At 48.9% G+C, this 24,549-nt stretch overlaps 2 protein-coding genes and 1 long non-coding RNA gene across 3 annotated transcripts; 2 read left to right on the top strand and 1 right to left on the bottom strand.

The window, feature by feature from the left end:
- Positions 1-1,709: 1,709 nt before the first annotated feature.
- Positions 1,710-2,673, top strand: LOC100827723. The gene has a single exon (XM_003578121.3). It carries the CDS (start codon positions 1,805-1,807, stop codon positions 2,468-2,470), a length of 666 nt encoding a protein of 221 aa, XP_003578169.1. The 5' UTR covers positions 1,710-1,804; the 3' UTR covers positions 2,471-2,673.
- Positions 2,674-5,183: 2,510 nt separating this feature from the next.
- Positions 5,184-6,363, top strand: LOC112268718. Its single transcript, XR_002960093.1, has 2 exons — positions 5,184-5,307; positions 5,385-6,363. It is a non-coding gene; the product is annotated as an uncharacterized LOC112268718 (long non-coding RNA).
- On the bottom strand, positions 5,982-15,495 carry LOC100827423 (respiratory burst oxidase homolog protein E). The gene is made up of 14 exons (XM_003578120.4): positions 14,485-15,495; positions 14,184-14,343; positions 13,964-14,012; positions 13,619-13,732; positions 12,972-13,502; positions 11,979-12,389; positions 8,816-8,911; positions 7,865-7,980; positions 7,604-7,774; positions 7,361-7,520; positions 7,075-7,269; positions 6,837-6,965; positions 6,594-6,672; positions 5,982-6,464 (listed from the first exon to the last, which is right to left on the bottom strand). The coding sequence occupies exons 1-14, from the start codon at positions 15,137-15,139 to the stop codon at positions 6,355-6,357; spliced, it is 2,976 nt and encodes a 991-aa protein (XP_003578168.1). The 5' UTR covers positions 15,140-15,495; the 3' UTR covers positions 5,982-6,354.
- Positions 15,496-24,549: the final 9,054 nt, after the last annotated feature.

Below are 24,549 nucleotides of genomic sequence, written 5' to 3'. Positions count from 1 at the left end.
AGCACCGTTCACCGTTGCCCCGTAATGTGTGTGGTGCGCTCAAAGAACCTGTGCGACTGCGTACTTCTAGCTTTTGCCGAAAACAAAGCGTCAAAGCGAGAATAAACAGAACTGAGTGCTATTACAATTATTTCCGAAAACGAATACGAAAACAGATCCTGTTCGAAATGAGTACTGCCTCCGTTCCTGAATAATTATCGTGGTTTTAGTGCAATGGAACGAAAGGAGTACATAGCAAATATGATAAGGACACAGACATGAAAATCAATGTTTGGCGAAATACAAAAGTTAGAAGGCGTAGGGCGTCGAAAGTGGACGACGGACGGGGGACGAAGAACACACAACGCTATCGCGGCCCTGGCTATAATGAAAGCAGGGTGCACCTCTGGGCCGGCCAACCATGGGAAAAACCAGGACCTAAGATATACTTCGTGGCTTCATCCCGGCTTGACGGATGGCCCTGCTGGGCTGATGCGCAGTTTTTATCATAGTGGGCTTTAACTGCCTTCTCACAGCCTCGCAGGTTTCACTAAAAACATTACGGAGAAGTACCTTGCTCTGTTTCATAATTCTTGTCGAAGTCCAGACACCTTTTAGAAACAGATGCGTTCATATTTAGTCAAATTTGAGACAAGAATTATGAAACGGAGGAGTACTTGGCAGATCATGATGGTGTACCGTGTACGCAGTGGTCTCTGGTCGTTCCGTGGTTGGATACAGACACACATCATCTCGCAAGATTGTGATACAAAAGACTGAAAGACAGCACGCATGGTTGCTCGCGTGCACCTCAGCAAAATTCGAACAGCAAAACAGTTCTTCATATCACGCTTCCAATTTTGGCCGCCCGATACAGGAATATGATTTTGTCCTTCCCTACTGGTACCACGAAGTATGTCTTAGGCCCACATGCAAGATATCGGGGTGACCCAAAGCCATCCCGAGTCCCGACCACTAGTTGTGAACGGCACCACACGCACGCTGGCGCCCTTGAGCTCCTGGCTATGCAGTGGCGGAGCCAGCCTGCTTCTGCAGCCTGGGCAAATACTTTATAAATGAGCATTTGGCTTAACAAAAGCATACATTAAACCTTCCAATTACTGTACTAATTATGAGTAATTTTTTTGCCGAGCCCGGGCTGCTGCCCGGGGTGGCCGGGCGGTATCTCCGCCGGTGTGGCTGTGGAAATGGTATCTTTAGCAGCATCTCCCGAGCTCGATTCCGAGCATCTCCCGAGTTAGATCCACGTTGATGCCAATTCCCTAGCATCTTCACGTACCCACGCTGGCGGTGTTACGTTTGACAGCTCCCATTAACTGAATCGTTTCTCTTACATGTACGCACCTCCACTTTAGTTTTATTCGATTTTGCTATATTTTAAGTTTTGAATTTTTGTTAGAGATAAGTTGATTACTCAAGTCGTTGGATATGATTAGTGCTCAGAATGAATGTTGAAAAAATAATGTAAATTGAGATCTACGTAGTAATCTAACAATTCTGATTCGTAAACTTAGATTTAAGTTTTTTTTTTAAATCAGACAACTTAGATACACCTGCACCAATAAATATGTTGGGATATCCTTTGGCATTCGTTCAGGTTTACTGGTGCTGGATTTTTAGCTAATCCTAGAAACTTGATTACTACAAAATCTCGTCCTAAACTGCAAATGCCACCATTCCTCTCCACTCCACCAACTATATATACACTTCCTACCCAAGCCCACCCTCCTCATCACACCAAACCCGCTTTGAAATTCTAATCCTATCTCGAACCACCGCCCCCAATCAATCACCGCCGCCGCGAATGGAGCTCCTGGACGTGGTGCCGGCGGAAGCCATCGCTCTCCGCCTCTACTCCCTCACCGCGGCGGCCAACACCGTCGTCTCGCTCTGCGCCTGGCTCGTCGCGGCCCTCGCCGCCGCCGCCGTCGGCCTCTGGCGCGTCCGCGCGGCCGGCTCCTCACACAAACCCGGCGGCGCCGTAGTCCGAAGTACCCTCGTGGACAACAAGAAGATAGCATCGGAATCCTTTGACGGACCACGGCCTGCTCGGTCCGAGCCGGCGTCCCCAATTAGCGAGCCGAGCTCGCCGTCCAAGGTCCGGTTCACGGCCTACTACGGCGGGACAGGATCTGACGGCGGCGACGATGGAGTAGTGGAAGGCGTCAAGAAATGCGCGGAGAGGGACGAGGATGATTTCAACGGCGAGAGCGAGACGGCTGTGCTGAGACGGACGGCGTCGATGAGGATGAGGTCGACGATTAAGGCGCCCTTGATGGCGGCGCCGGACTGGGAGGAGAAGGAGATGGCCCTCAGAAAGAGGGGCGATTTGGGTTGGTACCGTCACCTCGACATGGCGGTGCTCGATGGCAGCGTCGTGAGGCTCTGGACCGGCGAGGTCACCGCGGCGGTGCAGGCCTCGCCGAGGGAGCGGCGGAGGGCAGGATTGGAACTGCACTTGTCAGTATAGAGACTGGATTATAATGTGTATATTGTGGTGTAGGATTACTGGATTGTGATTAGGGCGGTATGACAATTTTGTCCTTTGGGCATCAGGGCATGTCATATCTTTGAACTTTGAAGAGGGCCAAGGCTGAAATGAACAGCCCTCGCCCCAGGACATAAATGAAAACTGGCAATGCCAGTGTATTCTCTCCCAGTTTCTTCCTTTCATTTCCGTATGCCTTCCTTGCTTTCATTTGCATATGCCTTCCATATTATATCCTTCTGCTTTCTTTTTTCTCTCTGTCTTTATCTGGCGAATGATGATTTCTAAACGCATTTATCTAATTAGTTAGTGTTTCAGTTCTCTGTTGGTTGAGGTACTTCTACAATCTGTGAAAATGAAGCAAGAATGAATGCTGGTATGAACTTGCAAGCATTCTACTACTATCTAAATATAAGTTGTTGTTGTTCACAATGCATCAATGGTCATTTGTTAATGAAGTTTTGCAGGTTCAGTACACAATCAAGACCATGCGTAGTATCCATGGTATTTTTCATAATTTTTGGAAACTCTGACATGACTTGCCTCAGTATTGGGTGCATTTCGACGCGCAAAATTAGTTCAATTGCTATCTCAAAACATATCCAATGATACAATCAAAGAGTATCATATCCCCGGCATCTGCGCCGTAACGCACACAGCCACAAGTAGGTCAGGTGATAAAAACCCAGCACTTTTTCTTGACAAGAAAAATATTTATTTTGAACGTAACCGTGGGTTTTGATTAGGTGACACCATATGGCATGGTCGAAGGTAATGCTATTCAATCAGGGTGAGTTTGTGACGTATGGGAGCCGGTTTATTAGTAGCATAAATAAATAAAGTTGCTAAATGATTCGCAGCCTTTTCCAGAATTCAGTGAACTACCCTTGAATATGATAGTGGCAGGAAACACTCCTTGATTTTCTCCAATTCATGGCTAGTATTGTTATGTTGATCTCCTGCCACAGTTTCTAGCCAAACATTGCAGTTGGTCTGGCACATACATCATTGTCACTCCTCCTGAAGCCACATGAACTCATGGTTTTGGTCCTTTTGGTGGCGATGGAGAAAACTACAGCATGAGTTGCTTTCGAATGGATATGTGTGTATAATAATAGATCCTAGTAGTAGTTAATAGCAGTGGTCGGAATTGTTCTACTATGGAATCATAATTAGGTGGTTATGACGGAAAATGTTAAATTCATGTCTAGAATATACTCTATGTTGATCTCGCGATCTGCACAAGTGTTACCACAAGAATATGCTTGGACATATACTACTCGGTAGGTGGTTTAGTTATTTCTACGGACTAATGATTGTTCAAACAGTACAGGTTCCTCAGCCATTGAGGTTTATTCCAGTGAAGCTGCAAAGCATCTTTGAGATCCAATAGACACCGTACACAATCAAAATTAAGATTTACTGCACATACCGACATACGTGCCCTATATACTCATCTTTTCTCTGTACTTCCCCAATCCCCACTGCATATACACCGCTGTCGTCTCATGCATGGCTGGGGAGTGTTGGGGCGCCTGGAGCATGAGCAGTAGGGTAATAATCTCTTGATTCTGGACAAGCTTTCTGGAGCTATTTATTTGGTCATGTTTCTGTAATAACGTTGCATTGCCCAGGTGTTTCTTTCATGCTGAGAACCTTTGGATGATTTGAACCTTCTGGACAAGAGGAGTAAATACACCACTAGTTCATGAATTTGGTAAAAAAAACACTTTAATCCACGAACTTGGAAAACGCACACTTAAACTTTTAAACTAGAACTACTGTGTCAGTTTAGTCAAAAATGGTTCGGCGAGGCTTAAACACGCCACCACGTAGCTGCCACGTCAGCTTTGGGTAGGACCGTGAACTGCTATTCGATTTTCTCAAGATTTTTTTTTGCAAAATCACCATGCCCAAGCCGCCCCGCCAGGGACAAGGCGGCCGCGCCTAGACGAGGATCTTAGGACCCTGAGAACCACAGCGTTGCAAAAAAAAACCCTAAGAAAATCAAGTAGCAGCCTGCGGTCTTTGCCGAATCCGATGTGGCAGCCACGTGACATGTTTAAACCTCACCGAACCGTTTTTGGACTAAAGTGACACGGCAGTATCAGTTTAGAGGTTTAAATGTGCGTTTTTCAAGTTCGTGAACTAAAGTGTCCATTTTTACCGAGTTCATGGACGTGGTGTATTTTACTCGGAAAAGAATATATACATCGCTGTCATCAAATACCAAACAAATAAGTTTTGAGACCGAAAGTACTCTCGCTCGCAAATCGCATAGCAAAAAGGAACGGACCGGCCAAGATGTTTTTCTATTGGGAATTTGGAGCGGTTGGGCCGTCCGGTGAACCTGATCTAACAATCTCCCCGGCCGTATGGCCGTATGGCTCCAAACAAGATATGATTACGCACACGCACGTCAAAAGCCCATGAAAGCCACCACTTGTGTCCGTATCCAGATTGGCTGCGCCTGCGCAACGGCAAAGGAGAGGCGGAGCTCAATCGTGTTGTAGCTTTCGGTTCTCTTGAATCAATGCACTGGTGGACGAGTCGAGGAACTCATGCCGTCATTCGGCAGCTAGCGGCCGGTATGGCGTACTGCGTGCATCCGGACTCCGGAGGGACGTCGAAGTCCTGTGGCTGTGCGGCCTCCTTGCCGTTGGAGCCAGGCAGGAGTCATCGTAATATCACGGGTACTAACTAAGGTGTGGTCTCTCCTTCGACAGCGATTCTCAGGGCAGCATCCATTATTTTGTCACACCAGTCGCCTTTCCCAGACGGCGATTTTCTGGTTCGCTCGGAATAGCGGAAGTCTGAAGGTCTACTTTTTCTGTAGAAAAATCTGTTCAGTTTCAGTGTACAATCGAGATTAATCGTATGCCTCCGCACTCTGCAGGGGAATGCTATGTGCCGTGCAAATATTGGAGCAAAACGCAAGCCCAACTGGCCGACCAACATAGAAACTCGGCCCAGCAGCTGCACACGGCCATCGTGCAACAGATGCTGAGCAGATAAATAAAACGGGCCACTTTGGGTTTGCTCCTTGGTCACACTCAGGGCCCAACAGCTCAAGAGTCAGCCCACCAGGGCCCGTGCTGTCAAAAAAAAAAAGGCCACCAGGGGCCGCAGCGTCTCAGAAGAAGAAAAGCAGGAGGCCGCAGGCCCGCAGCTCCGTTGAGTCGGCGGGTGCGGCCACTAGGCGCCATCGCGCGTCCGCGAGAGCACCAAGGGCAAGGAGTCCCCGTTGCGGCGGCGCGCCGGCCAAGACACCGCAAAGTGCTTCGACCGTTGATCCAGTGCAAGCCCCCACGGAACGAAGAGGATCCCCCTCCACTGAATGACATGGCTGTGTAACTACTCTACCCAACTTGCCTGCTTCTTCATCAGTCGTTCGCCCCCCTTGCAGATCATCCAAGTAGTAATTCTAGATCGTATTCGCAAACAAGAAATTGTACAAGTATACTGGAGATTATGAGCAGCCAATAGGCAGACGTGCATGAATGAATTCCTGAAAGATGTACATTCAGAATGTCGGCCTCTGGAGCCTGTCCCTTTCTATTGTTATGCTTTAGCATTTGATAGGTAACTACCTAACTATACTGTGTACATGTATACATATAAGTAACAACTCTTTACCCTGCTTCCTTTTCTTTTACTTTTGATCAAGCCTGCCTTTAATTTTTGTTAATCATATATAAATGATAGTACTAACTAGCTAACTAACCTAGCAGACTGTTCTTCTTTATACTATGTACAGTTCCAGATCAGGAAGAGAGAGGTCAGTTTGCTTTGCTTCTGTGCAAAAATTCCTTCTTCTTTACCGGTGCCTAACGCTATGCAGATCAGAATAATCAATGGTCTTCCTATCAGAAGTACTCCTTGTGAAAATGGAAGCGAGTCGTTGTCTTGTGGCTCATCTCGTGCGATAGGTTCTTCAGTTCTTTGGCTAGGGTTGGCGCACCGCAGTAGAATACTCCTGCACAAAATAGAGTCATCCTTTGTGAGAAAGTGACTGTAGAGTTGATAGATGGAAATCACTTGATATCAGGAATGTTGAGGACGTCAACTGATGCAAATGAATAGTTGTCTGAGCGAAAGACCATACCAACGGTTGAATTTGGGTGCTTGGAGGCAATTTTTGTGAAAACTTCCTTCCAGTTTGGTCTCGCGAAGTGTGTCCTCACCTGTCCAGTGCACATCAGATGTCCAGTTTGCAGTCAGGCAGACATGAAAAAACAAATTAATCAAGGTGTGTTCGTCCTAAGAGCAAAACAAAGCCTTGGATTTTTACTTGAAGATGTGCCTATATGGTGAATGTTGTGATCCAACAACTGGAAGAAAAGTTTACCCTGGTGCCCGAGACAATGTCGACACCATGTTTGGCATGGTTCAGAGCTTGCACCATGGACAAAAGAGTCGTCCGTGCATCTCGTTCTTCATACACGCTTGTCAGGTAGTTGTGCAACTCTATAACACCCTGTTTAAAATTGCATTCCGAGTTATTCATCAATTCAGAAAAATGATTGATGGGATATCTGTAAAATGAAGATATGAATTGATAGCAGCATGGCACCACAAACTCCTACCTTCTTGTCCATTTCAGCAACCTCATTCATCACTCCTTTGAACCATTCAAATGACAACGGTTCCCGAGTGACCCAGTAAAAATGTGCCCGGCTTGTTCTGTAAGCTCTCTTCCTGTTGCTACTGGCTGTTGAGACACTGAAGCTGTTGGCGCTGTCCTCAGACCTGCTAGTCTGAGTGGTCTCCATTGCCAAGTCCTGATAGTTGCAGAAAATCATGTAAGCTATAGGTAGGGAAAAGCATCTTAAGAACAGTGAGAATGAGAATAGCATAGGGGCGAAGCAATACCATCAACTCATCAGCTAGCTTAATGTTGTTAAGCAGGTCCCTTAGAATGCTTATAAATGGTGTTGCTCCAATTCCGAGGCCGACAAGAAGCAAAACATCATAGTTTCTGAAATCCTGTGCGGGGGCACCATATGGACCATCTACGAGCAATCTTGGCAAGCTGTGTTGTACACAAAGAAAAATAAAATCAGTTTCATGTCTATCATGCATATAAAACATCCATGGAAAGGGATATTGGTTGACCTTCTTGGTTCCGCTGCACCTAACTCGCTGAACGAAGCTCTTCTATTAATGTGCGGTGAGAAGTAGTTCTCGACGAATATGCGCTTGAGCTCTTGTGTCCAGTCTCCGTTTGTGCGGATGTGAACAGTGAGATAGTCGTCTCCAGGAGCTGAAGTGATGGAGAAAGGATGCCTGCAGAATGAAAACAGAAAAGCAGCAGGTCAATTGTTGTGCTAGAAACCAGAGTATGTAGAGGCGAAGCAAAAAGAAGGTTGTATGCACCATTCAAATGGGGAGATCATTGGACACTGAAGAAAGATATATTGTCCACTCCTGTATCGAAATCCATAGGGCTTTGACATTGTTATGGTCAATACACTTCCAGGTAGAAGGCACACCTGAGTGAATCAAACATATATAAGAACATGCACTTGGTTACCTAGGTTCATGCTTGTAACATATTCTGGAAGATAAATATTGTGCGTACATCATTTTATATATATTTTACATCTTCCTACAATCCTAGTGGTTTATGGTCTCTTTGATTTTACATCCCTAAATGATACAGGCAAAAAGTGAAAAAGGTAAAACATGTTAATTAACACAACAAAGAATCATTGTGCTGTTATTCATGCTAGCAGTAGCACCAATGATTGCATCTATTAATTTGGACAGATAAAATATAATTGATGTTAAGACGGGCAAAGGAGCACTCAGGGGAGAATAAACAAATCAACAATCAACCAAGAATAGTGAAGTTTCCATACATGAAAGTTATTAGAAAGAGACAGGCAATTGCCGAAGGACAGACATGCTCAAGTAGAGGTTATATTCTACTGCCGCCGCTTAGTAGTGGCAATATAATTTTGTATTTCACAAGGCCACACCATTCACCATTTCTCGCTTCACATATAAGATCCTTTATGTCACTCAGCCATGCGATCTCCAAGTTAACATGATGGGTCCAAGAACTTGGAACTTGTAATGGATCTTGCAAGTTGTGTTGGTGGCACTGTTTCAGTCTTATCGCACCAACCCATCAATTAACGTTAGTGCTATGTGTGTGAAGGCACTTGGGAACTGATGAGCGGGTTCATTTTTTCAAAATTTTAGTGCACACATATCATATCAGAGGTATATTTTCTTTTGATCAATCCATTTTATTGGTAGTGCTGAATCTAAGAAAATGGGCATTTAGAAACCACAGGAATTTCAGTTCAGTTACCTACTTACCTTTAGGATTTTGACAGGATGAGCATTTGACCTCAATGCTCGTAGCATCCTTTCGCCGACATAGAGCACCAAAGGGACAGAAATATACATCCATGTCTGAAATCAGCAGGAGATCACAATTTTAGTGTGGCGTTACAATGTTCATCAACACAGCATGCTCCAACTCCAAGCAAGAGACATTGCAATGATTAAAATGAAGTGCAGAAGTCATGGAGGATTACGAACACTGCTGTTTGCACATGATACTGTTTTCAGAGGAAAATTGCACATGGTAATGTTCCAAAGGAGGTAGGATAGACAATATGCACCAAAATAGATTTTTTTTTAAAACAAACCACTCGGCTTGGCAGCTGTCAGATTCCTTGGTACTTCTAGAATGGCGCGACAAGGTGAGTTTAATAAAGAACTTAGCTTAGTAAAACATGTAGGCTTGTACTGTAGTGTACAGGATGGCACCAACTACCGAGAACATCCTGGAGATGGGACTTCTTTCTGACATCTGAACCTTCTTACTATTATGCACATGGCAAAATTACCTACTGTACAGTAATTGCCATTGACAAGTTCAGCTGGCCAATTGCATCAGCAAAATGGCCTATTCCTCTTGCACGGAAGCTTTGGTCCTCTGGCTACAAAATGCCCAACGGAAAAGAGAACAGTGAAATTCCGTGCCACGAGCACTCCGATGGATTGCATGGGAAGTTTCACTGTCACGCGATTCGAGGCCCTATCTCTCTCTTTTCCCTTCTCCGTTCTTCCTTTTGCCTTTCACTAGCTAGCTAGACAGGCTCTTTAATCGGATCCGATCCCTAGATGCCATTACCACCACCACCCCATGATCCCTTTACAACTCAGCCCTCTTTGGCCTTGGAAGCACGGCAAATAATTTGGAAACCTGCCGCAACCGCACCACATGTGATGTGAGTAAGTAGTAGTGTGACAAAGGGACATGAGTCACTTCGCTTCACATTTCCTCAAGTGGGGGTCACTGATCACATACACACGCATTACCCATTTTATACAAAGTACTGTATAAAGTAATAAGGGGAAAAGAGCACCGCTAATATTTAGTCTACTACTGTACTACTAGTAGTTAATTCAGAGTTTGGTGAGATGGTAATGGGCACCGCCAAGGCAGCCAAAAATTAGTGGCATGAGTGAGGAGAGAAAAGTCTTGAGCCGTCCACAATTCCATGGAATTAAGGAGAGGTTCGTGGCAAATGTAGCCGGAGGAAAGCGGCCGGTCGGTCGGTCTGGGTCGGTTTCTGACGTCGCGGCCGGGGCAGTAGGTGAGCAGAATTATACTATCATTGGGGGCCATGTGATCTGGGGTCAAAGCTAATGCATCCTTTGACAATGTGACACTCCAGATAGGCCCGGAGAAAGGAAAAAAATATGGGCATGCAGTGGTATGTAACTATTTCGTGCATAGTACTACAAACTATGCCAGTACTTGAAGAAAAAACAAGGGAGGTTTCTTGTGCAATTCATCATTGTAAAGCTTAAAGGCTAAGGCAAAGTTCATCGCTTGCAGATTTGGGATGCACACATCCTGATGGATCATAATGTGAAGCAATGGTAAGATCGATCATTGTGAGTTTGTGACCGCTCCCCTCGTGCAAAGTGGGGTAAAGTTGCTAGGCTTTATGATTTCCATTAGTGATGGATCTGCTGCCCATATTGCTCACTTATTCAGCTATGGATGGGGATTTATTTTGTTCAGTTATGGATGGGGATTTGTTTCGTTCAGTACTACTACTACAAACAGTGCTCTGCTCTGTAAAGTAAGATGGTGCTTAGACTATCCATGGCACCAATACATCTAATCTAGTACTAGTACTACTACTATATTGATGATTAGCCTCAGGCCTTAGCGATGCTCACCTATTTCAAGTTTTCGACACCAAATCCAAATGAGAACGCCCCCCTGTAAAGCGACCACAACTAGATCCACCAGCAAACGTAGGACCATAATCAACAAACTAGATTTCATCAGTTCAGGAGAAGAAGAAAACACCCGTCCATCAAACTCCGATGTCATAGAAAATAATATAAGGGCACCAAAATAATTTGATCGTGCTTTGCAGTTACGAAGGGCGACGCAAGGTTTTTTATGCAAATTCCCGACGAAGGTAAATTACGTTTTCCCAGCGTTTCCTGCAAGTTTACTCCGCTCAATTCTCCACTGAGACGGATTTATTTTAACCTTGGCATGAATCCAAATGCTCCGCCACGTCAACATTTTACAGGCCCGGCCGGAGACGGGTCCAGACTCCAGACCAGAATGGCTCAGCACAGCAGTGAGCAGCACAGTTGGGATCATCATGGATCGGCGACCTCGAGACCATCATCTGGTCATCAGACTGCTACCGACACCTGTCACTAATTACGCTTCCACGTGTCCCGTGACAACTCTGCATCTACAACACGTCTACACAACTGAAGTGTAGTAGTACTCACTGGTAGTATCTCGTTCTGCCTACCACCAACCACTTTTACCAAGTCTTGAAACGCGGCGTACGTATTTATGAGCCGAGCCGGACAGAACGGCGCACACCAGGTCTGATACTACTCTGGTCCTGGGCGTCTGGCTGGCAAAGCATTGGCTCCCGTTTGACTCCGGCGCCACCGACACCAACATTGTATAGGATTACTGCTAGTACCACATGCCGCAGCAGGAAGGAGAACTATATTGGCTCAGCTACTTGGTTCGGACTCACGATTCTTCTCATTTCGAGAGAAAAAAAGAAAAGAAGATCTTGCACATGCCATTAACCAAGACGGGCATGGATAGATACATGGACTTTGGCTGGACGGAGAGACTCGTTGTTCGATCGCTGGGCATTCCTTTTTGTTTCCTGGCGCACGGTTCCTGTCAGGGAGTCATGGCAAGAAGAGTTGGATCTTTTGATGCGCGCGCCCGCGCGAGAGAGAGATAGGTAGTCGGTCGAGCGTGACACGAAGATAGGGCCGTTTCTACTTCTAGAAGACGGCAACATAAAGGAGCGGAAGACTTTCTCCAGCGAAAACGGCGTTTCCGAATAAAGCGGGCGCACGCACGGGCAGCAGTCATCACCTTTGATGACGGGCCAAACCAGAGAGAACCGTCGACCTCGTGAAAGCAAAGCAAATCAATTAAGAAGCTGGGAATGAATGTACGTACCGTTTTCTCGTACCAGCGGCGGACGAGGAAGAGGAAGTAGCCGTGGACGAGGAGGAGCGCGTAGACGATGCCGAGGAGGTGGTGGGAGTACCAGAAGGCGTTGAACCCGGCGAGCCGGTTGAGCGGCGCCGGCAGCCTCGACACCGTCGAGGACGCCGCCGCCGCCTTCTCGCCCTTGCGGAACGGGTGCGTGGCCAGCGTGAAGGACACCGTCATGAGCACCACCATGGCGATCCCCGTCACGCCCTCCACGCCGGAGAGCAGCCCGGCGTAGGACGGCTTCTGCGCCCCGAACGCCGACTCCACCAGCCGGTACTCCTCCGGCGCCGACGCGATCACCCGCGGGAAGTCGCACGCCAGGTGGTTCCCCGCGTGCAGCGTGATCCCCACCACGATCGCCGTCGCGATCATCTGAACAAACAACAAAATAAAAGATCATGTAACTAACTAACTAACTAAACACGTGTGTTAATTTGGTGCACGTTGCATCCATCCGGAGCTGAGCTTCACCACCGTGCAAGCGCAAGTGACAGTGAGCGTTTGTCGGCCTGTGTGTATGTGTGTGGACTTTCTTTACCGGTCCGACAGGACTTTTGAGTTCTTGACTCTGGGTTTACGCTGAGTGGGGCAAAGGGATCTTCTGCGCCGACTGGATTTTTGGAGCTACTCTCTAGAGCAAAATGATTGGAATCGACGGAGGGTAAAGTTCTGGATCACATGGGACACTAGTGCCCGTCCAAGGTCCAACACACACGATCCCGGAGGGCAGGGGGATGCACCGTGCACGTCCGTCGTGGCCCAATCATTTCCGGCGGGTGATCACCTGCGCCGCGTCACCGACGGCGACTGCCAAACCACCCCGGTCCGGTCGCCGGTAAATACAAAACAAAATTTGCCCAAGCGCGTCGACCGCCACGTCGGACGTACGCGACGATGATATTTGCGTTGCACTACTCCAGAATACTGTACATACACGTATAATTGTAAACGTACCTTGTGGAAGGTGATGTTGTCGTCGAAGGGGACGAAGAAGCGCGCCCAGGAGGAGCGGAGCCAGGTGAGCGTGTTGCGGCAGACGGGGAGGAGCACGAGCGCCATGTTGAGCTTGAGCGTCTCGGCGGCGCCTTTCGCCGTGGGGAGGCAGTAGCCCATCACCTGGAACCCCGCCGTGCGACGGTACTGCACGAACTTCCACACGAACAGCGCCGCCATGGCCGCGAACCACAGCGCCAGCACCCACGCGCGCCGCCAGTTCTCCTCCGCCGCCACACGCACCCGCGCCGCCGCCTTCCGAACGCCCCGGCCCCAGTGCTCCCTTCTCCTCGTCATCATTCCTCCTCCTCCTCGATTCGCGTTTTCTCCTCCGGCTCCGGCTCCGGGTGCTCCGCCGACGGTCGCCGGCACGGCCCCGCTGAGGCCCACGCCCAGGTTCTGGCTCCACTGCGCGCCGCTCGCCGTGCTCAGCGGCCGGCTGTAGTTCATGTACGTGTCGCGCTGGAGCAGCAGCGTCTCCAGCTGCCACAGCTGGCGGTCGGAAAAAAGACACGTGTCATGCGTCCCGACAGAGTGATTTTTTTGTATGCGTAGAGTGCAAGGTTTCACCAAATTAGGACGGAGCACATGTATGTGTGTATGCGCACCTCAATGTAGCCGAGGTTCTCCGGGTCGAGCTCCTCCATGATGAGCGACGCGTACTCCTCCGCCTGCTCCTTGAGCTTCGCTAGCTTGTTCGCCGACGCGCTCAGCACGATCAGCTGCCAGTTCGGATAAAAGATCAGTAAATAACTTGGCAGTGAAGCGGAAGCTAGCAGCAGAGCACGTGAAAAGTGTAAACAGCCGTGATAGTTACTGAAGCAAGTAGTACTTTTTGTAACTACCACTACTAATTGGAACTGGGCGCCCAAAAGAAGCTTCTAATGTTAAATGGAGGAGTGAAAACAAACAAACAAACAAAAACTGAGCAGGAAAGTGTTTAAACAAGTCACCTCCTGTACTTCTTCCCTCGTTATCCTCCCGTCCACGTTGGTGTCCACCCTGAATTTGGGGCCAAAAACAACCAAAGAAGAAGAAGCATGTCAAGAATCTCGTGCGTGCGGTGGCGTTGGGAATCGGGAGTGATGGACTAAAGAGGTTGCTTGGGAATCAGGTGAAAGAAAATTAACGGCCGGGGGAGAGAGAATTTAACGGGCAGTGGAGTAGTAGTACATGTCGAAGAAGATCTGGAGCCGCGCGTCGAAGCTCTGATCGGAGATCTGGAGCCAGAAGTCGTAGAGCTCCTCCTTGGTGATCCGCTCAAGGTTCTGCCGGCGCCGCCGCGCCAGCGCGTCGAAGATGCCCTCGGCGAACTCCTTGGAATCCACCATTCCTGATCGATCGACCGATCGATGGAGACACGCGTGATTAAGTCTTGTGGGGTTTCTCGCATGTCGACTCAGGATAAGGAATGCGATTGCAGCCAGAAAACAGAGCAGTTGCAAATTGCAATGAAGGAAACAGAATATAGTACCGATGCATTCGCCGAAGTTGTCGCGGGAGAGGAGGCCGTCGCGGGCGAGGGCGTTGAAGCGGTCCTCGACGCGGCGCCAGAGCTCGGCGGCCTCGGCGGTGCCCGTGGTGCGGCTGATGAAGCGGAGGCCCTTGAGCGCGCGCTTGGCGCCGGCGCGCGACCGGTTCACGCGCGCCTGGATGCGACGCCGCTCGCGCGCCGCCATGGCCGCCTCCCGCTGCAGCTCCGCTGGCGTGGGGGACGGCGAGGGCGCGGGCGACGGCGACCGCAGCCAGGCGAACTTCTTCCGTATCCGCGACGAGGTCGAGGAGCATCGGCTGAGGCGGGGCGCGTCCGGCGTGTGCGGCATGGCCGTGCCGTAGAGCGCGGCGCTGGTGGGCGTGACGCTGCGCACCACCATGGACTCCTCGTCCAGCTCCAGCATGACCTCCACCAGGTCCCCCTGATCGGCGAGGAATGCCGGCAGCATTCCCCCCCTGCCGGGGGTCCCCCCGGCCGCGGCAGCGTTGAAGAAGTAGTCCTCCCCATACGCCGTGGTGAAGGACTCGTTGTCGGAGGTGTCGGTGTTGGTCGTCTGGTCGTCCGCGAGGTAGTCCGCGATGCGGCGGTGGCCGGTCGTCCGCCGCGCGTTGCTCCCGCGCGACGGCGTCCACATGGCCGCGCCGCGTCCCTGCGCCCCGGCCCCTGCCCCGGCCCGCCAGAGGAGGAGATGGAAGAAGAAGAAGAAGAAGCAGCAGAATAGGAAACGCTCCGGCTTCCGGTGGGGGCGAGCTAGCTGCAACGGTGGTTGCCTCCTCTTGTATTATGATACTGCTTACCACAATACGCAATGCTCTTGCTTGTTCCCGTCCCCGTCAATTCCCGTGGGCTGGCTGGCTTGGCCTACGCGCCCGCCCGTCACGGTGATCCCTCCTCTCCCGTTCCCGTCCCTCTTTCTATCCTTCCTTCCGTAAGCGCGGTTTTGCTTTGGCTTCCTGTTGTGGTGCCCCGTTGTTCCGTTGTTGCGTTGCCTTTGCTTAGCTTTATCTCTGTCTTTATACCAAGCCAAGCCCTTTTCTTTTTCTTCCCGTTGCTGTTGTCGCTCGTTGGCCCCTGAAACGAGCTGCGGGTGCCACGAGTTCGGCGTGCCTCTGCTCGGTACGGCGGCAGCCAACAAAACAAACAGCCTCGAGCCTGCGCGCGCGGTCGGTGTGGGGTGTAGTACGACTGTACGTACACCACGTCGGGCTCGGATGCTTCCAAATGAGTAAAATGAGGTGGACCGGACGCCCGCGCCTGCTGCTGACCGGACATCGTCTGGTCTGCATGTCCTGGCTGGCTGGTTCATTCGGAGCGACGACTGGGGTTGCAAAATTTTCAACTCCGTAGCATTTTGGCAACAACTTGGATTTTCCACCGACGGGTATTTCACGTTGCATTATTTTTGGTTCTCGTATGGGTGGTCGCCCATATTTTTCATGTCAAGTCAGTGACGCTGATGGAAATTTATCATCGATGTACGGTTAAACCTTTTCGGGGGAAATTATACGGTTGCTTATGGACAGAAGTTGAAAATGCCGGAGAACTTATCGACACTTTAGGGACACGACTGGTAGCCTTTTACACAGAAACAATTCTGAAGACAAGTTACATGTGAATATGTGACGCTAAATACTCCTATGATATAATTGATGTCATTTGGCATCTATATGTGTTGCTAAGAGACCTTTACTAATTTTAGATGACTGTGCATGCGGAAGCCGAGGATGTTCTTTAAAAAAATACTTTCTCCCGTTAAAATTTCAACTGCGGTAAACTTTTTCCCTCTCATGAACTAAAACATGTAAAACTATCCAAAAAAAATTCGGCAAAACACATGTGGCTGCATGGTAACCCTAATAGTTGTCCTCACAAACAACTACTCTCTCCGGTCGAAATTACTTGTTACTAATTTAGTACAACTTTGTACTAAATTAAGACAAGTAATATGGGTCGGAGCGGGTACTAATTTTGATTCAAAGCAAACATAAAACAACGAATGGTGTCGCATGGAGTACAATGATAATAGTGGTTCGGGGCCAGGGTGATATTATTTTATCGAGATATGTGAGTATTTCACTGGTATGGTAAAAGATTCTTACAGAGGTGAGAGGCATAGCTATGCTCTAGTATTGCAACAAAAAAAAAATCCAATTATTTGAGTTCTAAGTGTGTCAAGTATGACAACATTTGTTTTGGCTAGCCTATTTATTCGTCGGTCGTCCAACAACTAATGTCATTACTCATCTCCATGTCTGATGGATGCGCAAAAGCTGTGGGATCATGTTTCCTCTAACTCCCTCGGCCCTTCTCCTTTCTCTGACGAACCATGTACGAAAACTTCCAATTGTGAAAAAAACAAATGAACCATGTACGGCCATACCCCTACCCTACCCCACCTACACCATCTCCCTCCTAAAGGCTTTGATGAGGGCTCTCGGCTCCCAGCCCAACTACGGTCGTCACACTTGCATCCTAGACAGATCTGTATTTAGATACTGACGAACAAGGTCTCCTTTCTTGACCTATCGTCATGGTGTCTCCTACATCACATGGGGTCCTTGCCTTCGCGTTGCAATTCATCTTCGTTGTAGGAAATCGATCACATTTAGAAAAGCATGCAACACATATAGCAGACGTGGTAAACTATGGCCAAACTATCTGCATTCATGGATGACATTTTCCCTGTTAGCGGCACTAAACATACGGTACATGTATGTTTTTTTAACGCAAGCTATCCTTTCAATGGTAGGCAACACAACTATCCAGCAAGCCGCTAGTGGCGACTTCGACATTGTGTGAATGCGAGCGCCTATCTACGTCATACTAACAAAGGGCGGAAGACGGTTAGTTGTTGACATGTTCAGATTTCATTTCAACCCATGCATGAAATGTTCTTCTTAATATTATGAGGGTGCATTTGGTAGTAAGTTCTTACCCAAAATCGTGACACGTTGACACTAATACCGCTAAGTGGTGAACAAGAGATAATTAGTTTCGATTTTGATGGGTGGAGATGAAAAGTATATGAAATTAGGTGACAAAATATGCTTTTCCCCCCGTTATTATTGATACGAAACACGTCGAGAACAGAACCATCTGTGTAACGTGGGCCAGCAGTTCGCAGCCTCGATTCTGATCTCGATGTCATCTTCGGCAGTCGGTCCTCCTTTGCAAGAAGGGGAGGGGACTGACTGATGACTAATCTCTCGTCTTGCAAATGAAAGAGATGTTCTTTGGCTCTTTGCAATCTAGAATGGAATCGTTTTGACCAGAAATCGTTAAGAAATCCACCACAAGGTAGTTTTTTCTTACCGGAAAAGGAAAGTGATAATGGGAAAGGATGCAGGAAATTGACGTGCAGCAGGAAAGTTCTCACTTGCAAGCTATACTACTTAAAGTTGCAGAGCTTTAAGTTGTTAGTAACACGGAAAATCTGAGCTTTCGTCGCGCTACTGCATCGATGGATCTTCTGCTGTAGAATACTCCACTATCGAGGACAGGCGGTTTAAGGTCGTTACTAATGAATCAGGAACAGTAAGTAGTTAGCTAGTAGAAGTCGATTACGGAGTACAGACTGAGGTGAAAGCGAGAGTAGAGACTAGTACTGAGATATCACGTCAATACCGTAGTTGGCACGGCGGGTGACCAGCAGAACACAGAACCAAAATTCGTGGCCCAGAACCATCACCATAACCTTTTCAGGGCTCAGTGCCTTTGTTTTACTTGCCTTCAAGTCAAGGCTTAGCTCTCAGGTCATCCCAGGAAAAGACTTTGTCTTGCCGTGCTTTTTACAACGGCGAATGAGCATATAGCGCTAGCTACGACCATCTCACTAACTATTTGAATACAACTAATTTCTTCACCACATGAATTTTATAGCATCTGATGCAGGATAGTAGCACTTTTGTTTATAGATACGGACACTAACATGATTAATGCATATACAGAACCATGTACTGAAGCTAGTTAATTAGCAGCACTCAAACTAAACAAGCTTCACATTCTCTCTCCCACCACATCAATGCACACAGGCGTGTTGGACTGTTGGGTCGGTGGGAGGAGGGCAGGAAAGCATGGACGGCGTTAAGGCTCCACATGTTTTCGTTCCATTGGCGAACGGAACGACCGAATGACTGACGGACAGGGAAGCCTATCCAGACATATAACTACATTGCCGTTGTTGCCCTTCTGGTCGATTCAATTCCATCAACTTTACATTACCACAGCATGATCATTTCCAACTAATCGGAAAGTGGCAGACCTTGCAAAGGCATGCACTGATGCACACGGTCCGATTAAAAATATAAAGTCACACGCATCTCGTAGCCTAAAATGCAGTGCTGAAAACTTTAGAGGGAAAAGTTCGTCATATTTTTTTGTTTCACGTAATGCTGGTTCGGTGTATGAGTAGTCATGGTGCAATGACCTGCATGGTAGGAAATTGTCTTCTTCGTATCAGGATGACATGGTGTCTGTGATCTCCCATTTTCCAGATGTAGACAAGCTAGCCGGCAATATGGCAAGCCGGCCGGCATAAAGGCAAGGGGAAAAAACTCGTTTAGGTGACGGCATTGTTCCAAATAAACAAGTGAGCACTAAACCGACTACTGATTAATCAAGGGAGTATCTGTTATATCGCCTTTTCGAAAACATCTGATCTTCAACCTTGGATCCCCAAAATCTAGATCTATTGGCCAAGATTGCCTCCTAGCATCTTTCCTTAATCCCTCATCTGTGTCTCTCTAGATTCGCGAAACCCCCTCTCACCCTCCACCACCGCAGACAGCTCTCGACAACATTATTTCTCGACCTTTCCTGCGAAGGGACTACGGCAAGCAAAATTGACGGCTTGAACCAAGATTTTACTAAGCCAAAAGGCATAAAACAGTTATTTACAAGGGATTACAACCATGATATATATACTCAAGTTGTCTTCAGAGCATCAACGAAGGACGACCTTGGACTCTTTGTTCTCGTCTCCAAATCATAGCATTTGAACGTTTCACAAATTCCCGACAACTACAATGAAGACGGATGACCGAACCTTTGTCTGGTCTATTAGGGCCCTAAAGCTCAGAGAGACTTCCAAGCTGCGTAGCTGTAAGGCGCCCAAAACGTCCCAAACCAGACGTATAGACTAAAAATGAAGCAACATATATGTGAACTCCCGATTTTGGTCTTAACAGAAAGGACATTGTCGGGGGGATGACCCCGGGTAATGTCATGACGACACACATTAGCCGAGATAATGGAGGCAAACCTGGCACAGGCAACTACGCCGGCATCCTTAAGCCGCATTGCTAACAGACCGACATACCAAGGGTATACTGGCATGTCTATCTTGTCTTATGTGATTGCAGGATAGGCACGAGCAGTCCGATCTCGGCCATCGCCGAGACTCGTCAACAGTCTTATCCTTATCACATGGCGCGAAATAAAGCAACTCCCTCTTTATCACGGGAGAGCAGTCGTTGCTTACGTCGCGGTGCCAGGCGACTGCGCAAAGAAGCACCGAAAGAGAACCAATGACGGAAGCGGGCGCGTGGCTACAGTATGTGTTGCCAGACGCCAGGAAAAGTAAAGCTGTCTTGTCCCCTGCCATGCCACCCGGAGGGAACCAAGGGGCATGCCCGGCGGGGCCCATAGAAGATAGGGTTAGCTTTTGGTTCACATGTCAGTGTGACATTGGCGGCCTATAAATAGGTGCACTACCCCTTCCAGGAGAGGAGTCCTTCACTTAGTCATCTAGGGTTTCCCCTTCTTCTTCTTCTTCTTCCTCAAGAAAACTGTTCAAGGAGCACCATTGTAGATCTCGGTATCTCGGCAAATACTACAAAGCAGGAGTAGGAGTTTTACCTCAATAAGAGGGCTCTGAACCTGGGTAAACCGTGTGCGTGTTCTTGTGTTTGTGCGTGGTTCTCATCGCGTCCTCCCTCCTCCGGTTCCTCCTTCGTCCATCGGCCCCAACAGAAGCCATCCTATGGCATCTGCCGTGACACCACCACGACAGTTGGCGCCCACTGGGGCCAGCAGCGGCACTGGCTGGAGTCTTCATCCGGACAGGAAGCTTCCTCGTCACCGGAGAGCGTGTGGTCTCCAGTTTGGTCAAAGATTCGGTTCTCTGGGCTTCATCGACAACAACGCGGGCTGCTTCAACGAAGCGCCGCTTCCCTGCGCAGGCCGCTTCATCAACTTCGGCTCATGAGGTTTATGTCGCCACTGACAGTCCTTGCAGGTACACAAAAGTTGCCAGCAGGTCGTCGGCCGTCATCCCATTCGGCTTGAGGTCGATGATGCCGGCATGAACCTCATTGATCTCGGGGAGGGAGTCCTTGGGATCATGCTTCCAATTCTTCTTCTCCTCTGGAGGGCCGACTACGAATACCGACAGATTGATCTTGTTGGTGTCGGAGGAGTTCTTCACATAGAAGAAGGTCTTGAGCCATTTTTTGCAGGACTCAAGACCCTGAATCCGAGGAAATATTGAACCTCGTCGAGGTATGACGGTGGCAGCGCCGCACTAAGTCATGGACTTGGCGGCGCCAGGATTGTCTTGTTCGGGAAGGACTTGGGGCCGGAACATGAAATACTTGGCCCACAAGTCGACAGAAGGTCAGAGGCCGAGATAGGTTTCGCAACAGGTGACAAATGCCGAAAGAGTAAGAATGGCGTTTGCCGGAAGGTGGTGCGGCTGGAGGCCGAAGAAATCTAGAAACTATCTAGTAAAGTCGCTAGTCGGGAGAGCGAATCCGCGTTCAAAGTGAGCAAGGAAGACGACACACTCACCAGGTTGGGGTGTCGGCACAACTGAAAGGGCATTTCGATCTCTAAGTGTTTTGGTGTTAATGACAACATGACTCGTGTACTAACCGTGTGCTCGAGTGTTTCAGATTTGAGATCATATGGCACAAGACGGTTCGTTGCCCTCAAAAAGGAAAGAAGCGTAGCGGTGTTTAGTGACTTTTTATTTATATTGAGTCGTAGGAACTCCGTACTATTAAGAGGGAGTCCACATGGGAAGGTAATGGATGAATCAACTTCACGTACACAAATTACCATATTTGCACCCACATAAAGCCTACCCGTGCGAGAGAGAGAGCCACCCAAAGTCTAACTGTGTTGCCAGGTCTGTTCCAGGCTCGGAACTTCCGGCCTACCTCCGGTAGGGCGGAACTTCCACCCAACGTCCGGCCTACCTCCGTGATGCTACTGGAATTCATTTGTGTTTGGCGGAAGTTGGACCGGAACAAGGGCAGAAGTTTCGGGGTATGACCGGAACTTCCTCCCCTGGCAGACTTAGTGCATAACGGTTAGATTTCGGGACCCCCATAAATAGTCATCCCCTACCTTGGGATGAACTTATCTGAAGCCCAACTCTCTCCACACCATTTCTAAAGCTTCAAAGTGCTATATCTCCCTCCATAGAGCTCCCCCCTTGTTGATTCTTTGAGGATTGGAGGAGGAGATCTAGATCTAGGGTTTCACCAAAGCAAAAGGTTGATTCCCCTTGTTTCCTTTGTGGATTTTGTTAGTCTTGGGATTTTAGGATCCCTAGCCGGAAGGTGTCTCCTCAAGGCCACTAATCTTGTGAGGTGGTACTTCTGGATTCGGGAAGGAGCCTCCAATTAAGTTGTGAAGACGTGCCCTTCTCCTCGGGTTGGGAGCTTCCAATTAAGTTGTAGAGAGAGCCCCGGTCAAGTTTGTAAGGGTTGGCATTCGCCCTCAAGGAAGCCACTTAGTGGAACTCACCTGACCTTTATGGTGTTGTGAGAGCTCATCCCACCTTTGTGGTGTGATGAGTTGGAGAATAGAGTGAGCCTTTGTGGCGCCTCTACCTTTGTGGTAGAGCACTTCTCCAAACGGAGACATACACCGACCCCAATAGGTGGAACTCCGGTGAAATCTTTGTCTCCCCATGTGGTATCATTCTTGCCCCTTTACTTACTTGCAAATCTTAATTGTTTATCTTGTGCTTCGGTTATCAAGCAAGTTTCAATTGATTATCTATTGCTTGTGCTCGTGCTTCGGCTATTGCATCATACTAGGAGTGTTCATCATCTAGATGTTTTAGTGAACCCATGTATTGATGCTTGTATCCTTAAAAGTGAAAAGAAAAAGTAAAATTGTTAGTCGCCTATTCACCCCCCCTCTAGTCGACCATACCGATCTTTCAACAACCTCGTCGTCGGGGATCCGGCACTCCACCTCCTTCGGGATCCGCCGGGTGTCTGCCGGCAACACATCGGAGCCTTCCCAGCTGGCTCGCTCTGAGCCCGTCTCCTCCTCGACATGCTGAGCAGCAGGGTCGACGGCGGTGGCATCGCGGGACGAAGAAGCCATTGCCCAAAAACAGATATAGGTCTAGGGTTCCGGCGAGGAGATGGCGGCGCAAGATGCGAGCGGGCAAGAAAACGGCGGCGGAGAGCTAGGCAAACGCGCGCAAGGCTGCGGCGGTGAGCCGGGCTACCGGGAGCGGGGAGTCACAGCGGCAGAGGAGCTCTGAGCTAGCGGCAATGGAGGAGTGCGCAAGAGCAGAGGAGAGCGAGGGCGTCGGGGGAAAGTGAAGAGTTTACCCCCTCGCCCCTTCCCCTTATTTATACCCGCGGTGCACTAATGGGGCGAGGATCTTCCGCGCCCACGATCTCCGTGGCCAATGGTAAGGCCACGCACGATCATGGGGGCAATGAACCCCATTAACGGCGCACGCGCGCGATTACTGCGCGACGTGGCGCGGTAAATCCCGCCGAATCCGGGAAAATAAGGATCCGCGTGGGAACCGATATTCCCCTCTTAATGTCCTGCCGGTTTTCCTGTCCGATGGGACGACACGCTCGCCTCAAAAAGCGCGCCGGCAGTACTTCGGGTCTTATCTTCCCGTTATTTAAGCAGAGCACAGAGTATGAGCGACAGGTGGCTCTAATGTCGGTAGAAACGAGTTTTTTACTGCTGGCCACGTGGAAGAAAGGAATCTCGGCTCAGGGCTGAATAAGCACGCCGGCAAGATATGTCGGAGTGGCCTGATTTCAGCTAAGAAAGCTCGGGATTGTCTCGGCATCTTCCTTGGCTCGGCCCTACTAGGCTTTGGTGGCTTGAGTTGTGGGAAACTGTCGTGGCTCGACATCTTTTCCTGCCGGACCGCAACAGCTTCGGGGATTAGTGTCGGGGGGATGACCCCGGGTTGTTATGACGACACACATTAGCCGAGATAACGGAGGCAAAACCGGCACAGGTAACTACGCTGACATCCTTAAGCCTCATTGCTAACAGACCGACATACCAAGGGTATACCGGCATGTCTATCTTGTTTTATGTGATTGCAGGATAGGCACAAGCAGTCCGATCTCGGCCAGCGCCGAGACGCGTCAACGGTCTTATCCTTATCACATGGCGCGAAATAAAGCAACTCCCTCTTTATCACGGGAGAGCAGTCATTGCTTACGTCACGGTGCCAGGCGACTGCGCAAAGAAGCACCGAAAGAGAACCGATGACGGAAGCGGGCGCGTGGCTACAGTACGTGTTGCCAGACACCAGGAAAAGTAAAGCTGTCTTGTCCCCTGCCGTGCCACCCGGAGGGAACCAAGGGGCGTGCCCGGTGGGGCCCATAGAAGATAGGGTTAGCTTTTGGTCCACATGTCAGTGTAACATTGGCGGCCTATAAATAGGAGCACTAACTCTCTCAGGAGAGGGGTCCTTCACTTAGTCATCTAGGGTTTCCCCTTCTTCTTCTTCTTCCTCCTCCTCAAGAAAACTGTTCAAGGAGCACCATTGTAGATCTCGGTATCTCGGCAAATACTACAAAGCAGGAGTAGGAGTTTTTATCTCAATAAGAGGGCTCCGAACCTGGGTAAACCGTGTGTGTGTTTTTGTGTTTGTGCGTGGTTCTCATCACGTCCTCCCTCCTCCGGTTCCTCCTTCGTCCATCGGCCCCAACATAAGCCATCATATGGCATTTTCCGTGACACCACCACGACAGATATGAGTCTGAAAATGAAGTTTATTCCCTATCTAAACCGACGACATTTGGAAACATGCATTCTTGTTGG

Source organism: Brachypodium distachyon, chromosome 4 (assembly GCF_000005505.3).
Source record: "Brachypodium distachyon strain Bd21 chromosome 4, Brachypodium_distachyon_v3.0, whole genome shotgun sequence".
Taxonomy (NCBI): domain Eukaryota; kingdom Viridiplantae; phylum Streptophyta; class Magnoliopsida; order Poales; family Poaceae; genus Brachypodium; species Brachypodium distachyon.
This window is presented reverse-complemented; position numbering and strand designations above follow the sequence as displayed.